The sequence below is a fragment of the Abramis brama genome, assembly GCF_963993115.1.
Source record: "Abramis brama genome assembly, chromosome: 19".
In the NCBI taxonomy this organism is placed as follows: Eukaryota; Metazoa; Chordata; class Actinopteri; order Cypriniformes; family Leuciscidae; genus Abramis; species Abramis brama.
The window spans coordinates 18,533,146-18,549,737 of NC_139981.1; the positions used below are offsets into that span (position 1 = coordinate 18,533,146).

Below are 16,592 nucleotides of genomic sequence, written 5' to 3' on the forward strand. Positions count from 1 at the left end.
CAAACTATGAAGGGACAATGAAAAGAGAGGTTCTGTTCCAGGATTCCTAATATTCAGTCAGGGGAGAAGGTTTTATCGAAACATCTTAAGATTTCTAAAGGAAGATGTTTGCTGGAAGTGGTGTTCCTCAGACTTGCTCAAACTGTTGCCCAAACTTGGTCAGATTGTTTGAAATGATGTAAGTCATGTTCCCCAGAGTTGCTCAGATTACCTATTTGATCTACTGCTGTTTGCCAGTCGTGTTCCTCAGACTAACATGTTCTGTAGCTCAAAAACAATGTGTTCCTCAACAGAACTTTGTGTGTGTGTGCTCCAGTACTTCTAGAAGTTACTGATACCATTTTTGTTTTTATCAAGTCTTTTGCACAGCACATCGTCTCTGGACCATTGACAGAATTAACAGGCCTGGATGTTGAGGTAAAATATAATTTGCAAAGGACATTTGTCTGCATATCACTTTTTTATTAATTATTGGTTAGTCACAATTTGGGCTATTACTACTTTAACTACTTCTCATTTTACATTTACAACTTGAACTCCCTACAAACCACCAAGCAAGACCCTTTCACACAAACGCAAATCTCTAAATCTTTAAGCTTTTGTACTTAGTTTGCGGTTTATTTATTATTTATTTTAAACAGGGGCTCCCTCAACAACAATTTGGCATTGCCTGTGGAATCTTCATGATGATGGCGAGTGAATATTGTTTCTTTGTGCCTCAGTTCAGAAAATCCTGGGAGTCATCAGTTTCTCCCGAAATACATGCAAGAAAGTGGCCGGTGAACTGTGAGAAGAATAGAGTAAACTTTATAGTTACTTCCACTATGTTTGTCTGATATGAATAACACATGTCGGCAAATTATATTTGAATAGATTGTTTTGTTGCTTCCACAGACAGTGTGTATTTTACAAACTCCAAATGTATTGTTTTACTAGTGCTTATATGTATTTAAATGTCTGAAACCTAAAATAAACATTGTGAGGTTGAAAACACTGCATAGTTGTGATGTATGACAGCGCTGAGCCCGTCCGTCTCTGGCTCAGCACCAATCTGGCAGTTATGTTATCATTGTGAACATTCTAAATGCCATATATGGGACCGTACTCTCAGGGGCACTGAAATAAAAATCCCATATATGGGACTGTACCGCTCAAAAGGTTAAACATTTCATTTGTAACCATGAATACAAAAATGAAATTGAGGGGGCACAAATCAGATCTGAGGGCACAAATCAATGCCCCCTTTTGCCCCCTCGTGGGCCCGGGCCTTCCAGTGTCTTTTAAAAAAAAAATCAAGATAATATTAGCAGTAATCTGGGGCAGCAAGGGGCTTTTATTTTTATTTTTATTTTTTTTACTTACTACTACAGCCATGGCCGGAGGCTTGCCCACTTTACCAAGCAGGGAATACAGATGGCCAGGGGAAGTCTGGACCCAATTTTCCACATCCCTAGGAAGAGAAAGTAGGATGTGGTCACCATGGTAAAAATTATGGCAAAAATTTTACAGGCCCAAAAACTTGGTCTAAAGTCATCTTTCTTGTGCTTCACATGTACTAAGCTATTATGTAATATGCATCTCACTCCCTTGTTTTAAAAGGAACCTGTCCCCTTAAAACCATGCAAGGCGAAGGAGCCATGCAGGGTCGAGTCCTCTCCGGAGAGAATTGGCATTTTGCAGGCATGTATCTGTGAAGCACATCTATGAGCCATAGTTTAAACTCATTCACAGGATCACAGTTAGTAATATGTGCACTTCATGTAGACATGCCACTTCTTGCATACTGTATCTTAATCCAAGATGCAACTATAACTACATATATGGCAGAGGTCTTCAACCCTGCTCCAGGGGACCCACTATCCTGCAGAGTTTAGCTCCAACCCTAATCAAACACACCTGAACCAACTAATCAATCTCTTGAAAATCACAGGCAGCTGTGCTGAAGCGGATTGGAAATAAACTTTGCAAATTTTACACATGATCTTCATCCTTGTGGTGCTACAAGATGGTGACCCTGCAATTCGTACCCTGGCTATCACATGCACACGTTTCTGGAGGATAGTGAGAGAGGAATCCTTTCTGAAGGAAGCACTAGGGATGGGCAAATGAAGCCTCATGAACCACTGAGGCTTTCCCCTGAATGTTTCGGAAAAAGATTTGAAGCATCAAGAGTGTCGAAAACAGCGCCATCTTGTGGCAGGTCAAATTTATAGCAGCCATGCTTATGAGCAACTGAGTGTACAGCGCCATTGTTTTTTCCATTAAGCAAATAAAAGCCTGACAACGTTAAATATTCAGTTTTCTGATAATATGACTCACATATTAAAGTGTGGCAATAAATTAAATGCAACAATTATATTACTAATTATAAAATTATAAAAATACCAACACAGTTGCTTGATGCAAGTAAATGTTGGTCTAATTATTTTATGGTTTCTATGCTGTTTATGTGCCAAAATATATGATCATGTAACATAGGCTATAGGCTTATTTATATATAAAAAAATGTTAGTAAATGGACTTAAACTTCCAAAAACCTGTAGAGTAGTGGTCTGGGTTCAAACATTCCGACATGCAAAGTGAAGCATGAAAGTGAGGCTTTGTTTTTTCATTTGTCTTGCTGTGGTGGCACACCACTACTAAAATGAATACTGAGGAAACACTGCTACCAGAACATTTTGTATTTAAAAAAAAAAAATCTGAACATGTTTTACACATGAACCTTTCTCTTCTTTTATCATCACGTGTGGTAAACTGGAACTCCTTTTCAGAGGAGCGTAGAAGGACCTAGAACTCTGTATCTAATCTGTTGCATTCAATGCAATTTTATGTACAAAGACTGTGAAGGATACTGGGGATGTGGACAAAGAGGAAAACCACAAGAATTATACTCTGAAAATGATTTTGCAGGATACTGCAGCATGGATTGTTTTTATGCGGCTGGAGGCACGATCTTATTTTCTATTGACAATATTAGTGCCAGAACATATAGATTGGTTTTGCATAAACCCTCATTGTGTTGCTCTTCAATTAAAAGATTTTGTGCTTGTAGTCAATTTGTCTCAAAAGTATCAAGAGGTTTGACAGCGGTGCATTTAGCTGTTCATTAGTGTTATGTCAAAAATTAATCATCAGCAAATCAGGCATACAATATGACATGAAAAGATGTTTAAAAATATTTAAACATTTAATGTTAAAAATATTTAAACATTAAATATTTTTAAACATCTTTTCATGTCATATTGTATGCCTGATTTTTTTTTTAGATATAAAGCCCAATTCCAAAAGGATATATTAGTGCTTGCTCCACAGTCTAGTTGAGGTGGGCCAAATAATTGATAAGAGCGATTGAGAAGCATACAGAACTGTTCTCTAATCGCTCTCGCTGTAATTTGATGTGATACACCGATGCTCTCGTGGTACTTTGATGTACCTTGTACAGTGCTGCTTCAAGTGGAAAAAAACAGTGAGCAACTTGAAGTGGGTGTAACTTGAAGGGGCGTAACTTGGAGTCTTGCAGGCTGCAGACAGGTTCTATTGCTCGCTTCACCCCATACTCTGATTGGCCTGATCCTGAGTATATCATTCAAATCTATGAACTTGAAAAGATGCAGGTTTGAATAGATCCAACTTTAGAATTTTTGAAGTGTAGGAATGTTTTTGAGTAGTCACTATTTACAATGGCAAGCTTGTCAGAAGCTTTTGTTTTTACAATTTTATTGGTATTTTGTAAGGATAATGAAGACTCAGACTTGACTGACATTCCTCTGAGACTCCAACATTTCAGATTAAAGACATCTCTAAAACACAGAGAGTAATGCATAATTGTTCATTTGCATTCATTTAGCCCACATTTATTCACGTAGTAGATGCTTTTATCCAAAGCAAATTACAAATGAGAAATACATCTATGCAATTTACCAAAACAGTTACATCCGAACATCAGAAGTGATGTAAGCCTAATACAAAGTTCCAAGATTGTCACTACAAGCTATAATAGAGATCAAAATGACAAAATGTGAAAGTGTGTGTGTAAATATATAGAGCCTTACGAAAGTCACATTTTGTTATGTTGCTGCCATATGTTAAACTACTTTAAATTACTTTTTTTCCACATACTACACACTCCATACACCATAATGACACACACACACAAAAAACAGATGTTACAACTTTGCAAATGTATTAAAAAGGAAAACCTGAAATAAGTTCATTGTAGAAGTATTCAAACCCTTAACTCAGTACTTAGTTAAAGGGATAGTTCAGCCCCCCCCAATTTTTTTTAGCATCTGTATGAGTTTCTTTCTTCTGTTGAAGTAAAAATAAGATGTTTTAAAGAATGTTGGTAGACAGTTGACGGCACCCATTGACTTCCATAGTAGGAAAAAAAAAATACTATGGAAGTAAATGGGTGTCATCAAATGTCTGGTTACCAAAATTCTTTAAAATATCTTCTTTTGTGTTCAACAGAAGAAAGAAACTCATAGGTTTAGAACAACATAAGGGTGAGTAAATGATGACAGAATTTTCACTTTTGGTTAAACTAAGCACCTTTACAGCCTCAATTCTTTTAGATGTGACAAGCTTTGCACATTTGTACTTGGCGATTTTCTGCCATTCTCCTCAGATCCTCTCAAGCTTTCAGGTTGAATGGGGAGCATCGGTAGACAGACATTATTAGGTGTCTCTGGAGATGTTTGATTGGGTTCAAGCCCAGGCTCTGGGCCACTAAAAGACATTCACAGAGTTAAGCCACTCTTGCATTGTATTAGCTGTGTGCTTATAGGGTCATTGTCCTGTTGGAAGGTGAACCTTCTGCCCAGTCTGAGGTTCTGAATGCTCTGGACTAGACTTTTATTAAGGCTAACTCTATATTTTGCTGCATTGAGCTTTCCTTCCCTGATGAGTCCCCCAGTCCTTGAAAACACCCCCACAGCATGATGCTGCTATCACCACACTTTACTGGGATGGTATTGTGCAGGTGATGAGCAGTGCCTAGTTTCCTCCACATGATGCTTGGAACTGAGGTTCATCAGACCAGAGAATATTGTTTCTCACAGTCAGAAAGAGTCCTTCAGGTGCTTTTTTTGCAAGGAGAGGCTTGCATTCTGCCATTAAGCCCAGATTGGTATTGCAGTGGTTTTTGTCCTTCTGTAAATTTCTCCTATCTACATATATGATCATGGAGCTAAACCAGTGTGACCATCAGCTTCTTGGTCATCACTCTAACCAAGGCCCTTCTCCATCGATTGCTCAGCTCTAGGAAGAGTCCTGGTTGTTCCAAACTTCTTCCATTAAGAATTGTGGAGGCTACATGCTTTTGTGAATCTTCAATACTGCAGAATGTGTTGTTTTTTGTTGTCTTCCCCAGATCTGTCTTGACACAATCCTGTCTCTGAGCTCTACAGGCAGTTCCTTTGACCTCATGGCTTGGTTTTACAATTTCAGCTGTTAGACCCTTTATGTGGAGGTGTGTGTGCCTTTCTAAATCATACCAATTCAATTGAATTTGCCACAGGTTAACTCCACCCGAACTGTAGTAACATCTACAAGCGATAGTACTGAATGCTCCTGAGCTGAATTTCAAGTGTCCCATAAAAGGGTATGAATACTTATGCAATATAATTATATATATATATATAAAATGTACATACAAATTTGCAAAGCTATTACAAATCTGTTGTTTGCTTTGTCATTATAGTGTATGGAGTAAGATTAATGTGAAAAAGTTATTTAAAGTAGTTTAAATAAGGCAACAACATAAAAGGTGAAAATTAAGGTATACCTTCGCAAGCCACTGTATATTTATGCACATTTGTAAATAGTCTAGTCTATTTGGTTCTATTAATTCTGCATCTTTAGTAAATACTCTGCACACGATGGGTATTTTTTGCTGAATTGAACACAACAAACTTGCACGCTACGTTTACATGTTACGTCAGTTTAATAAGAGCGTTTCGGACAGGGAAAACCATCCATTAGTCACCAAGCTATTCAATCTTTTAAATCGTATACTTTTTTATTTAACATTGTTTTTATTAGTAAATCATTAAAAAATAACAACAGTGTTTTGATACGGCGCCGTTGTCTCTCACAGTATGTTATAATGGACGCGAGCAGTTATGACTCCCCCCCGCGCTGCTCATAATGGTATGAGCCGCATCGCACGCTGACTGGAAACATGTGGCTTACTGTGTTTTTTGGATAGTGGAGTCTCAATTTGCCGGTTTGTCATGTAGAGAAACACATCGCATCTTTTGGTCAATAACTCAGTGATACAGTCTGTAAAACGACTGAAGACCAAGAACACACAGTTGTCACCCTGACAGACAGGAACCGAAGGGCCTTTAACGGTCTCTCTGGATCAGACAGGTGAAGCCTGCGATTCGTTATCTTCGAGCTGCTCGAGGTACGTCTTCTTTTCAATTTAAATAATTGATCAGCCGACATCTGCACAGATTGTTACGGTTATTCGAAAGGTTTTGGGGAATTCCAGATTTGCTTGTAAAGTAAGCAGATTGCCACGTTGCAACGGTGCTGCTTGCATGACATTGATTAGAAGAGAGTCACTTCCCTTGACCCCTCAAGAATCGTGTTCATTTAGGATCCGGTCTGTTTGACATGGATTCTGGGCGTTTAAATCTATACCGGGGATGTCTGCTGCAACGTGGGCTTGTTGGAGGCGCAGTTCACTTGGCGCCCTCACAGCGGCGCTGCTGCGCCACTTTAAAAATGAGAATTCAGTTTGTTTTTTAGACCAGTCAAGCTAAAAGTGACACTGCATATTATATAAAGCAGGTGTTTTAAAACTTTTTTATGCCAAGGACCCCTACATATGGTAGTCACTTCAGTAGCCTAATATATAATGGCTACTGTATATTTTAAGATATAAAAAATCTTTAAAAATCTTAAGTGTAATATAGAAATGTTGTTTCCAAAATTAAATGAATGGCGTTTATAATGTCACTGTAATGTTTTAGTTTTTAAACTAAAATGTCAATAATTATTAATAAATGACAATGTATTATAACTAATATATCTTGAGAATATTTATTTTCTATGAAATTGGCAACATGTCTTTTATTCTACATAGTATTAAAGTGGGATGTTCAAAAAACGGATTTGGTGTTTTGTTAATCCATTCATTTCCATTTGGTCTTTAGAAACTGTATTGCCATAATATCAAGACCAATACTGAATGCAATAATTATTAGTTAGTAGTCTTAGTGAATGGTCAATCAGACTGTGGCACTTTGAATGACCCACAGTTGTAGTCTTAGTTCATACTAAAGTCTGCCACTGACAGCTCATATGTGGCTCTAAGATTCACTAATATCTTTTTTTATTTTTTTTTATTTTTTTATATGCATTTAGAGATCATTCCTCATATTGTGTGAGCTGATTGGTCGTGACCATGAGGAGGTGTAAGAATTGTGGAGGGACGGACATTGATGTGGACCAGGCACGGGGTGATGCCGTGTGCATGAGCTGCGGCTCCGTGCTGGAGGACAACATCATCGTTTCCGAGGTAACCTTCGTGGAGAACAGTGGAGGAGGATCGTCCGCCGTAGGGCAGTTTGTCGCTGGTGACTGTGAGTGATAGTTCATCTACACCACAGACATTTTCTTACTGAAATTGTTTAATTTGTTAATGAGGGAATAATCTTTCTTTTTTTCTTTTTTTTTAGCTTATGAGGTTAACAAAATTTGTTATTTGTGTGTATCGCAGGAGATCCGAACGAAAAGCTATATGATATTGTCCTCTATCTCACCATCCATTAGATAGGGTTATTATGAACCTTGATTGGAAACAGGTCCAGTTCTCAAATGTCAGCCTGTGAAATCTTTTTTTATATTATTATAATCTGCTTCCACTTTTATACTTTGGGCACTTTCTAAGGAATTTCTAGTCTTGCAGTTTTGGATAATTTCACTTTTCTGAATTATTTAATTGTCCTGAAATCTTCCCACATGTTTGAAAAGTTTGTATATGGCAACTTTTATTTTTATTTTTTAAATGACACACTATGATAAATCAAATGTGTGGTAAATGTTTTATAATCAAATTAATATCATGTTGAAATATACAGATAGTTCCTCTCCAAACTCATTTAAAGGTGCAGTAAGCAATTTCTGAGAAGTGCTTAAAGACAGAGGACCAAAACACATTAATAGCCAATCAGCAGTAGGGGGTGTCCACTCCACTCCGCGCATTTGGCATGCTATGTCTTGCATAGCATGTTTGAGAATTTGAGGGCGGAGCTATCAAGATAGTGGTGTAATCCTTTTGGATCCATTTCTCAGAAACTTACTGCATCTTTAAAGGGCATATTGCAAGGTTTTTTTTTCTTTCAAAATTAAAGCTGCAGTCTGTAACTTTTTTGGGTTAAAAATGATCCAAAACACATTTTTGAGTGAGTACATAACCAGCCAGTGTTCAAAACGGTCTGCTTGCCTTAACTCGATTCAAAATGGTAAGCTTGTAATAATGTTTTTAATTTCAGTGGTACTGGTGGATTTTCGAGCATGTCTTTGCATCATGACGTCACATCTGTACACATAAAGAAGGAGTCTCGGCTAGTAGGCTATATTGCGTGTGAGGATGTTGGAGGTGGAGATTTATAGCCTTTTCTCACAGCGCTTGATACAAAGTTATTTAATTATTTTTATTTTTAATTTGATGGCGGATCCAGAAAGGTTCAAACGACAATCACCAGTGACGACTGGAGATTCACCCATTGTAAACGCAAAAGACTTCGGACTGGCTACAGAAAAAAAGAGACTGCAACTGGGCCCATGCAAAAACAAGGATAAATATCAGAAGGGCATTAAATGTAGTCACGCAATGCTGATGTTGTTAACATTAACAATTTGAGAACAAAGTATAATTTGCACGGTTTGACGTGATATGATAAGCGATCTTTAGATTTAATCAGCGCGATTTACTGCAATGCTTTTTTTCCCTTAGTTGGTCAGAACAAAAGTAGATGTTACTTGCTTGTTCAGATTACATTTTCCGGTGAAAATTCTTATGTTGGTCATAGTTTCAAAAAGTAGAATCTGTGTTTGCGAATGACAGTATCCACACCGGCGCGGCGACTGACAGCCGCATATTCTCCTCAAAACATTAGATTCATCCGCGTTGTGCCGTGCCGAGGCTCAACCCATGTAAAGTTGATAATTCCGCGAATAACTGCAATTGCAGATTTCGAACGGAGATGGCGACAAAGAGGAAAAACTACGGACTGCTAGCCTAGAAATCTAGACGCACCCTAGCGGCAGCAAAATGTATTTTGCAGCCAGGGCAGTCTAGCAACTCTCCATTGACTTTTGAGCTGCAAAAACCTAAATTGGGTCAGGCCAATCACGTCGTGTATAGAGTAGGCGGGGTGGGCTTAACATAATGACGACAGAGTTGCGATGGTTCCCTGCTACTTGAAAATAAAGAATGGCGGCTGCTGGAGAACAGTCTTTCGAATCGGCTTTGGCCGCGACTCTGGAGGACTTGGAGTTAAGTTTTTCTTTGAGAAAAGAGCAAAGAACGGCACTTAAGTCATTCTTAAAAAAAGGAAGATGTGTTCGTAGTTTTGCTGGCCAGATATGGCAAAAGTTGAATCTATCAACTAACTATAGCTCCGCTGTTGGGAAAACACTCTGGTTGGTTGAAGCGCTGTCCTATTGCGTGCAGAGGGAATTTGAAAGACAGCCGTTTATCCCGCCCCTCGGATTGAGCCGTGTCTATGGTGAGTTGCCAGACCTAACATCTTGATGTAGGTCTGGCTTTCCAGGCTAACGGACTGCAGCTTTAATGCATAAACTTGTATGAAAATACCATATAAGTTAATGCAGAATTTAAAATTGTTTTGCAAGACATAAGGGCACACATTTAGTAGAAATCGTGACAGTTTCCTTGACCGTATTGAAAAACCACTTTATTTTTTTTAAACATTGTGTCATTTTACGTCACGAGAGGGAGTCGTTTGCCGGTGGTAGGTTGATATTCAGTGGGAGTGGTTGTGATTTCAGTGTGTTTTCGGCAGTTATTGTATTTCAATTTATAATCGTCATGGTAAATTATTGTGTTTGTGGAGGTTGCACAAACTCCAGCCTGTCAGGACATCGAGTCCACAGAAAAAGGACAGTGCTATCTTCCGTGCCTGGGTGCGTTTTGTGCAGGTGAAGAGACGGGACTTCACTTCTGCATCTGCTTCGAAAAACGCGGTAGTGTGTAGCGTTCATTTTAGACCGGAAGATTATAATCCCGGCGATATGATGGAGTTCAACATGGGGTGCCAAAGCAAGAACCAAGTGAGACTCCGGGTGGTGCGGTTCCTTCGGTGCACACTGTCACAGCACCTTCATCGGGCCGCCCGGTCCGTCGTCACATCAGCATGTGGTTCGGCCGGGAAACATAATGGTCACGGATCCGTCAGAGATCACTTAGTGTACATTTGTTTTACAAAACGTGCCTTGTCTTAATTTAATTCATGAACATATCTTACATAAACTTTTAATGTAATGCTTTTATGTGTGTGTTATTAGTCTGCAGCGAAACTTCTTATTATCATAAATAGCTCTATAATTCATTTTCAATCTGTAAAAAACACTTTAAGTTTTAATATTTGTGTTGGCTGTTTCTACATAAAAAGTTTTTATACAGTGATTGTGATTATTTTTTTATTCATTGTCTCCAAAACGGGTTCATTCAAAGCGTGAACCTAACCCTAACCCTAACCCTAACCCTAAGAAATTAAAGTCTCGTAATGGCTGACACAACACATGCTGGTAAGGGTCCAATACTAGCTTTGTTATTGCCTGATACATAATAATAATCTACAATATTGTGATCTGAGCATAGTGTTACTTATAGTCAGCTGACGTGTATATATCTATAAGCTAACACTGATGTCTCACCAAGACACCTGCCCTGTTCTCCTCACACCACAACTCAATTAGTCTCATCTGACCGTTGTTTTGTCTAATCCTGGCCTGTCCCTGTTCTCTTGGCTGCATAGGCTCATAATTATATGGCTGATAAATACGAGTGAACATTTACAATTTCCTCAGCGTCCTAACTGTCATTGCAATCCATTGCTTTCCTATTGTTTAAATTGGCCACACTCCCTGCTGTTACGTCACTTCCGGTTTTGGCGATTTTCAGATGCAAAAGTAAGATTTTCTCACAAAAACAACTCCAGAAGCCTTAATAGCGTTTTATAAGTATATATTTAAAGCAAATCTAGTTCCTACATAATTTTTCTATACATTGAGTCACTGGGTACTCTAACCTGCAATATACCCTTTAAGTGGGATGAGTTTTTATTTTTATTTTGAACTGCAATACCGTCTTTGAACACCAGATGGCTGCCAAGTTATTGTTTTTTTTTAAACTAATGTTCTGCAATGGTGGTCATGTGCAACAAACTTCCATATTCTGTAAAACAGGTCACTTCGCTTTCGGTTCAGGTCTTTTGTATGTGCTTTGTTAAATATAGAGCTGTTTTAATCAAGATATCTTCAAAGGAGCGAGCAAAGATGAACAACACCATTGTCCATCTCATATGCAGATTGATATCTAGAAGTTTTTATTTTCTTCTCACTAACATTTGGATATTAAAATTGAATAAAACACTAACGATAAAAATAACTAGCTAGGTTAGCTGATTGCCTTAAAAGTGCTTGGTATGGCCGTCAGGTCATACTGCTGTTAACACTTTCTCCAATAAGCGGTTGCAATGAGACATGTTTTCCTGTTTGTTCATGTGACATTCAACATAAACCCTGTGAAAACATTTTATAGTGGAAGTTGGCTTTCAACAGCTCATGTAGTTTAAACATGGCAAATATTAATTTTGAATAAAAGTGTTGTTTTTACCTTTCTTCTAAGATAATTAATTACAAGTATTGGGTAAGATAACATGTATTAGACAAGGCAAGTTTATTTGTATAGCACTCTATACACAATAGTAATACAAAGTGCTTCACAGAGGCGTTATAAAAACAAACTAAAATATTTTAAATCCTTTAAGAACATAAAAATATTAATGGGAAGAGATTGTTTAAAACAAATAAAAACAAACCAAAAGCATTGATAAAAGAACATATACTGTAGTTCTTAGTTATGAAAAGTATATTTTTCTGTTCTCATAATGTTAGTATTAGTATTAATATATTTTATTTTTGCTTTGTTGTAGCATCTGGAAATGTTCCATCATTGGGAGGAAACTTCCACACTGGCGTTGGGAGGGAGTCCAGGGCTGCCACTCTACAGAATGGTGAGCGTTCATAATATACAGTATTTTCCATTCATGAAGAATTCATATGTCCTTCATATAGACTTAATTTACACTTCATGACAGTCAGAAAGCAGACGTAAAGCATAGACACTGACATTCAAAAGTTTGGGATCAGTAAGATTTTTCTTTTATACTTTTTGAAAGATTCCTATGCCCACTAATTCCACATTTATTTAATCAAATACAGTTATGTTGTGAAATATAATTACAATTTAAAATAACTGTTTTCCATACTTTAAAATGCAATTTATTCCTGTGATGGCAAAGCTGAATTTTCAGCATCATTACTCCAGTCTTCAGTGTCACACAATCCTTCAGAAATCATTCTAATATGCTGAGTTGGTGATCAAGAAACATTTCTTACTATTATCAGTGTTGAAAACAAACAGCTGTTCTGCTTAATGTTTTTATGGAAATCGTGATCATTTTTTCCCAGGATTCTTTGATTTAATAGAAAGTTCAGAAGAACAGCATCCGAACAGAACTCTTTTATAACAATATAAATGTCTTTAATGTCTCTTTTGGCCATTTTAATGTGTCCATGCAGGCTGAATAAAAGTATCAATTTCTTTCAGAAAAAAAATCATGATGATCCCAAATGTATATTAATCGTAGTGTATTTCTTACTTATCTTTCTATGTGACTTAAGGTAGCCTTAATTTCTCTTTTTTATCAAATTTTTTTAATCATAATTTTTTAATTCATTCATGCAGAGCTATAGATGTTAATTTATTCCTTAATCATACAAATGTCATGTTTTTTGGCAAAAGATGTCATTGTGACGTCTATATTGTGCTTTTTTATTTTTATTTAAGGGTTAAATTGAGTGTGCCAAAGCATTTTCTTTGAATATGAGACGGTACAATGTGTCACTGAAAAGGTACAACTTGTACGGTATTGTGTGTTACATATGTCCGTATAATATTCCGTTTCATTGAACTACATGATTAAACAAGATAGTAGTTAAGTATATGTGTTCTGTGTTTATAAGAAAGGGGGATTCTTTGGAAGCTGTGGGCTTGTGTAATGTGGTTTTAAGTTAAGCGTGTGAAGTTTGTTTCAGCCAGATGGTAATGGTTGTTTTTGAAAGGGGCTTATTAAGCCTGAGAAGTCAGAAGGTGTGGTGGGTTTATGTGCTTTTGTGTAGTAACCGATGAATCAGTTTGGTCAGACAACCGTATGGTCTGTGTGTGTGCTGGGAGGGAAATGCGGAGGCCACTTTATGTGTGTGTGAGGGAATGTACACGTGTGATTAATGGCCTCATGTCTGCATCGAGATTTATACTATCTGTGTGTGGTGAGAGAACAAAAGTTGCTCTGTGAGATCTTGAATCTGTATAAACAGACCTGCTTTCAGCTTGAAGATGCTCTCCTCCCATTCTGAAGGGCCGAACAGCCCGTCCACAGCAGGTGCTCATATATAATGTAACTAGACCCTTAATTTGTAGTAACGCATATAATTTCAATATGTATTTTTATTATCAGTTTTTGGTGTTAACTTTAAGAATAGTAGAGGTGCTGTATAAGCTTTACTAATAGTTGACTGCACATTAATCTAGGATAGGAAAATGTATTAAAAAACACACTTCCCTGTATTAAATGTATTAAAAACACCCCCCCCCCCGTAAAAAACCTTATCAAAATAGAGACAAAAATCTATGATTTAGCTCGTTATTGAATAAAAACCTATGATTTAGCTCTTGAATTCGTCATGAAATTAAAATCTTCTATATCTTTATCTAATAATATCTTCTAAATGCGTGTTATAGATCTTATTGTGAACGATCCATCCTTGCATATGTTTCATTTTTACAATCAATTATCAGACTTTTCTTCAATATCATGTCTTTTTTCAGACTTGCACCAAACTCTCCAGTTTTATTCCTATCTGTATTTTGATAAGTTTTTTTTTTTACAGGGGGGTTTGTTCATATTCCATTCACCTGATTTATGCATTATTTTATTCCTAAAAACATGGTGAAAATTGATTTTTTTTTTCCTGGCTGTTGACAATATTTTCTGATTTATGGAGTGATTAAAATAGATAACCAAAATCACCTCTATAAAAAAAAAACTTTTAATGGTAATAGGCCAACAATAGAATCTAGAATTTTGCACCTGGCTTTATCCAATGTTTACACTTCCATTCTGAAAATCAATATTTTTTCTTTTTGGATAATCTGTTACATTCAAATGTACATCGCTTCACGGAAAAAAAGTTGCTACTTCTGTTTCGGCGCAATTTGGAAAAACATGGAAACCAGGAATAATCTATGAGGCAATGGTTTCCTCTCTGTCTGGTTTAAAATAATAAATTGAAGTAAAAAAAAAATTCAAAATACTTCAAATGTTCTTTGTTTGTTTGATTTAAACGCAACAGAGTTGGACTGGTAACCTAAAGTTTGCTGGTTCAACCCCAAGAAAGGGCAAACCAGGAGCTTTCACCATTTGTGTGTTTCCATTATTACCTTTCAAGGGACTAAACCTGCAGTAAATGTACTTTGAATAAGTCTGACTGATGTTTTGGTTTTCTTTTTTTTAGCTAAGCGACAGATAAACCATCTTGGTCATCAGATACAAATGAATCAGCACTGTTTGGACACCGCCTTCAACTTTTACAAGATGGCACTCTGCAAGCATCTGACCAAAGGACGCAAATCATCCCATGTTATCGCCGCCTGCCTCTACCTCGTCTGTCGGACGGAGGGAACACCTCGTATCCTTTTGGCCATGAGGTGATGAAAGCACTTAGAGGGAAAATAAAGTGTCTGTTATTGAGGGTTATACACCATGAATGATGATGTAGATGATAAAATATTCATAATATGTGATGTATCCGTGTTTGTCAATTGGTTTTAGCTAGGGGTGCGCCAAAATATCGATATGGTGATATTTTCTCCCGCGATCGATTCTCGATGCGCTCTTGCCAAGTATCGATATTAAAAGCCATTAGGGCGGGCGTACGCGGTGCGAGTTCGGACACTCGGGAGGTCGTGAGATCAGTTTAACTGATAATCGCGTCAAAGCAGCTGCTACAAGCTGGCGCGGATTAATGCACAGGCTTGCCTAGGCTGCAGCCTAGGGGCCCCAGGTGTGCAGCGGCCTCGGATTGGCCAGACAATTTTTTTATTTTTATTTTTTATTTACTTAAGCGCGAAGGCACTGCACCAGGATTCTAGTTTTGGATGGTCCAGACCAATTGTGGGTGGGCCTTAAATTAGAAATGTTAAATTAAAAACCTTATCCAATCACTGTTTTAACCTATTAAAAAATACTGACTAATAGGCCTATACTGTTATATTATCCGTGCGTATACATAATATAGATTTTAATAGCTTGATGCTCTTTAAATATTTTGTTGCATTGTTAAAAGTTTCGGTGCATAGGACGGACCTATCCGCGATCGCTCTCCATGGTTCTGACCAAAGAAGAGTGCTTTGGAATCTCCATTACGCATCATACGCATCATACCTGGGCTGCGTTTCCCGATAATGCTGTCTCTTAGCGCGCTACGAAGACTCTTAAGGTATAACTTAACTAAAGGTATACTACCACTAAAGGTATACCATTGCTAGGCGTCTTCAGAGCTATCATCCACTCGCAAGGCAGAGGCGCTGAGAGGCAGAGGCGCTGGCGCCCTCCTAGCAACGGCGCTGGTCGCGCTATAGCTGCACTAGCCGCGCTAGCATCGTGGCAGAGACGAAGATGTGCTAGGTGACGTGGATCTCAGCTCTCTTCATCTCCTGGTTGCAGCGATGACTTCAAGACTGTGTGCGCGTTTAAGGTAGCCTACCTAAACGACTGTTGCAACAGGGCCGAGGGCTGGGTTAGAAAACATGTGACGTCATTATTTTTTTTTATTTAATCAATGTTGATTATGAAAGTGAGCATGCAGCATGAGAAAGATATGATACATCATGAGATGCGCAATGTCTGGAGACATGGAGTGGGTAAAACATGATTTTGACCACTTCATTGAGTCTTGTTTTGTAGAAAGTCTCTTTTTAAAAGATTTTCGTTTTGTATAAATTGTATCTTAATTTTGATCAATGTTTTATCAACCAATTGCCTGTATTTACTAAATAAGAAGCAAATATATAGCAGACAATTTAATAAGGCGCCGACACGATCACTTGCATTGCACAACTGGAGGGCGCCGAAACTCAGCTTTTGCCTCACAGATTTGAGAAATATAGGCTATCTATTATAGAAAGCTTGAAATGTCTACTTTCAAACGAAAATATTCAAAACCAAAAGAAATAGGCTATTCTCTGAATATGTCATCTGAAATGTGCA

At 37.6% G+C, this 16,592-nt stretch overlaps 1 protein-coding gene across 1 annotated transcript in view; it reads left to right on the top strand.

The window, feature by feature from the left end:
• Window positions 1-6,161: 6,161 nt before the first annotated feature.
• Window positions 6,162-16,592, top strand: part of brf1a (BRF1 general transcription factor IIIB subunit a) — a 55,838-nt gene continuing 45,407 nt past the window's right edge. Inside the window, exons 1-4 of the mRNA XM_084092332.1 lie at window positions 6,162-6,409; window positions 7,375-7,592; window positions 12,195-12,275; window positions 14,839-15,012. Of these exons, the coding sequence (XP_083948458.1) occupies window positions 7,415-7,592; window positions 12,195-12,275; window positions 14,839-15,012 (433 nt within the window). The 5' untranslated portion in view covers window positions 6,162-6,409; window positions 7,375-7,414. The remainder of the gene's footprint in view (window positions 6,410-7,374; window positions 7,593-12,194; window positions 12,276-14,838; window positions 15,013-16,592) is intronic.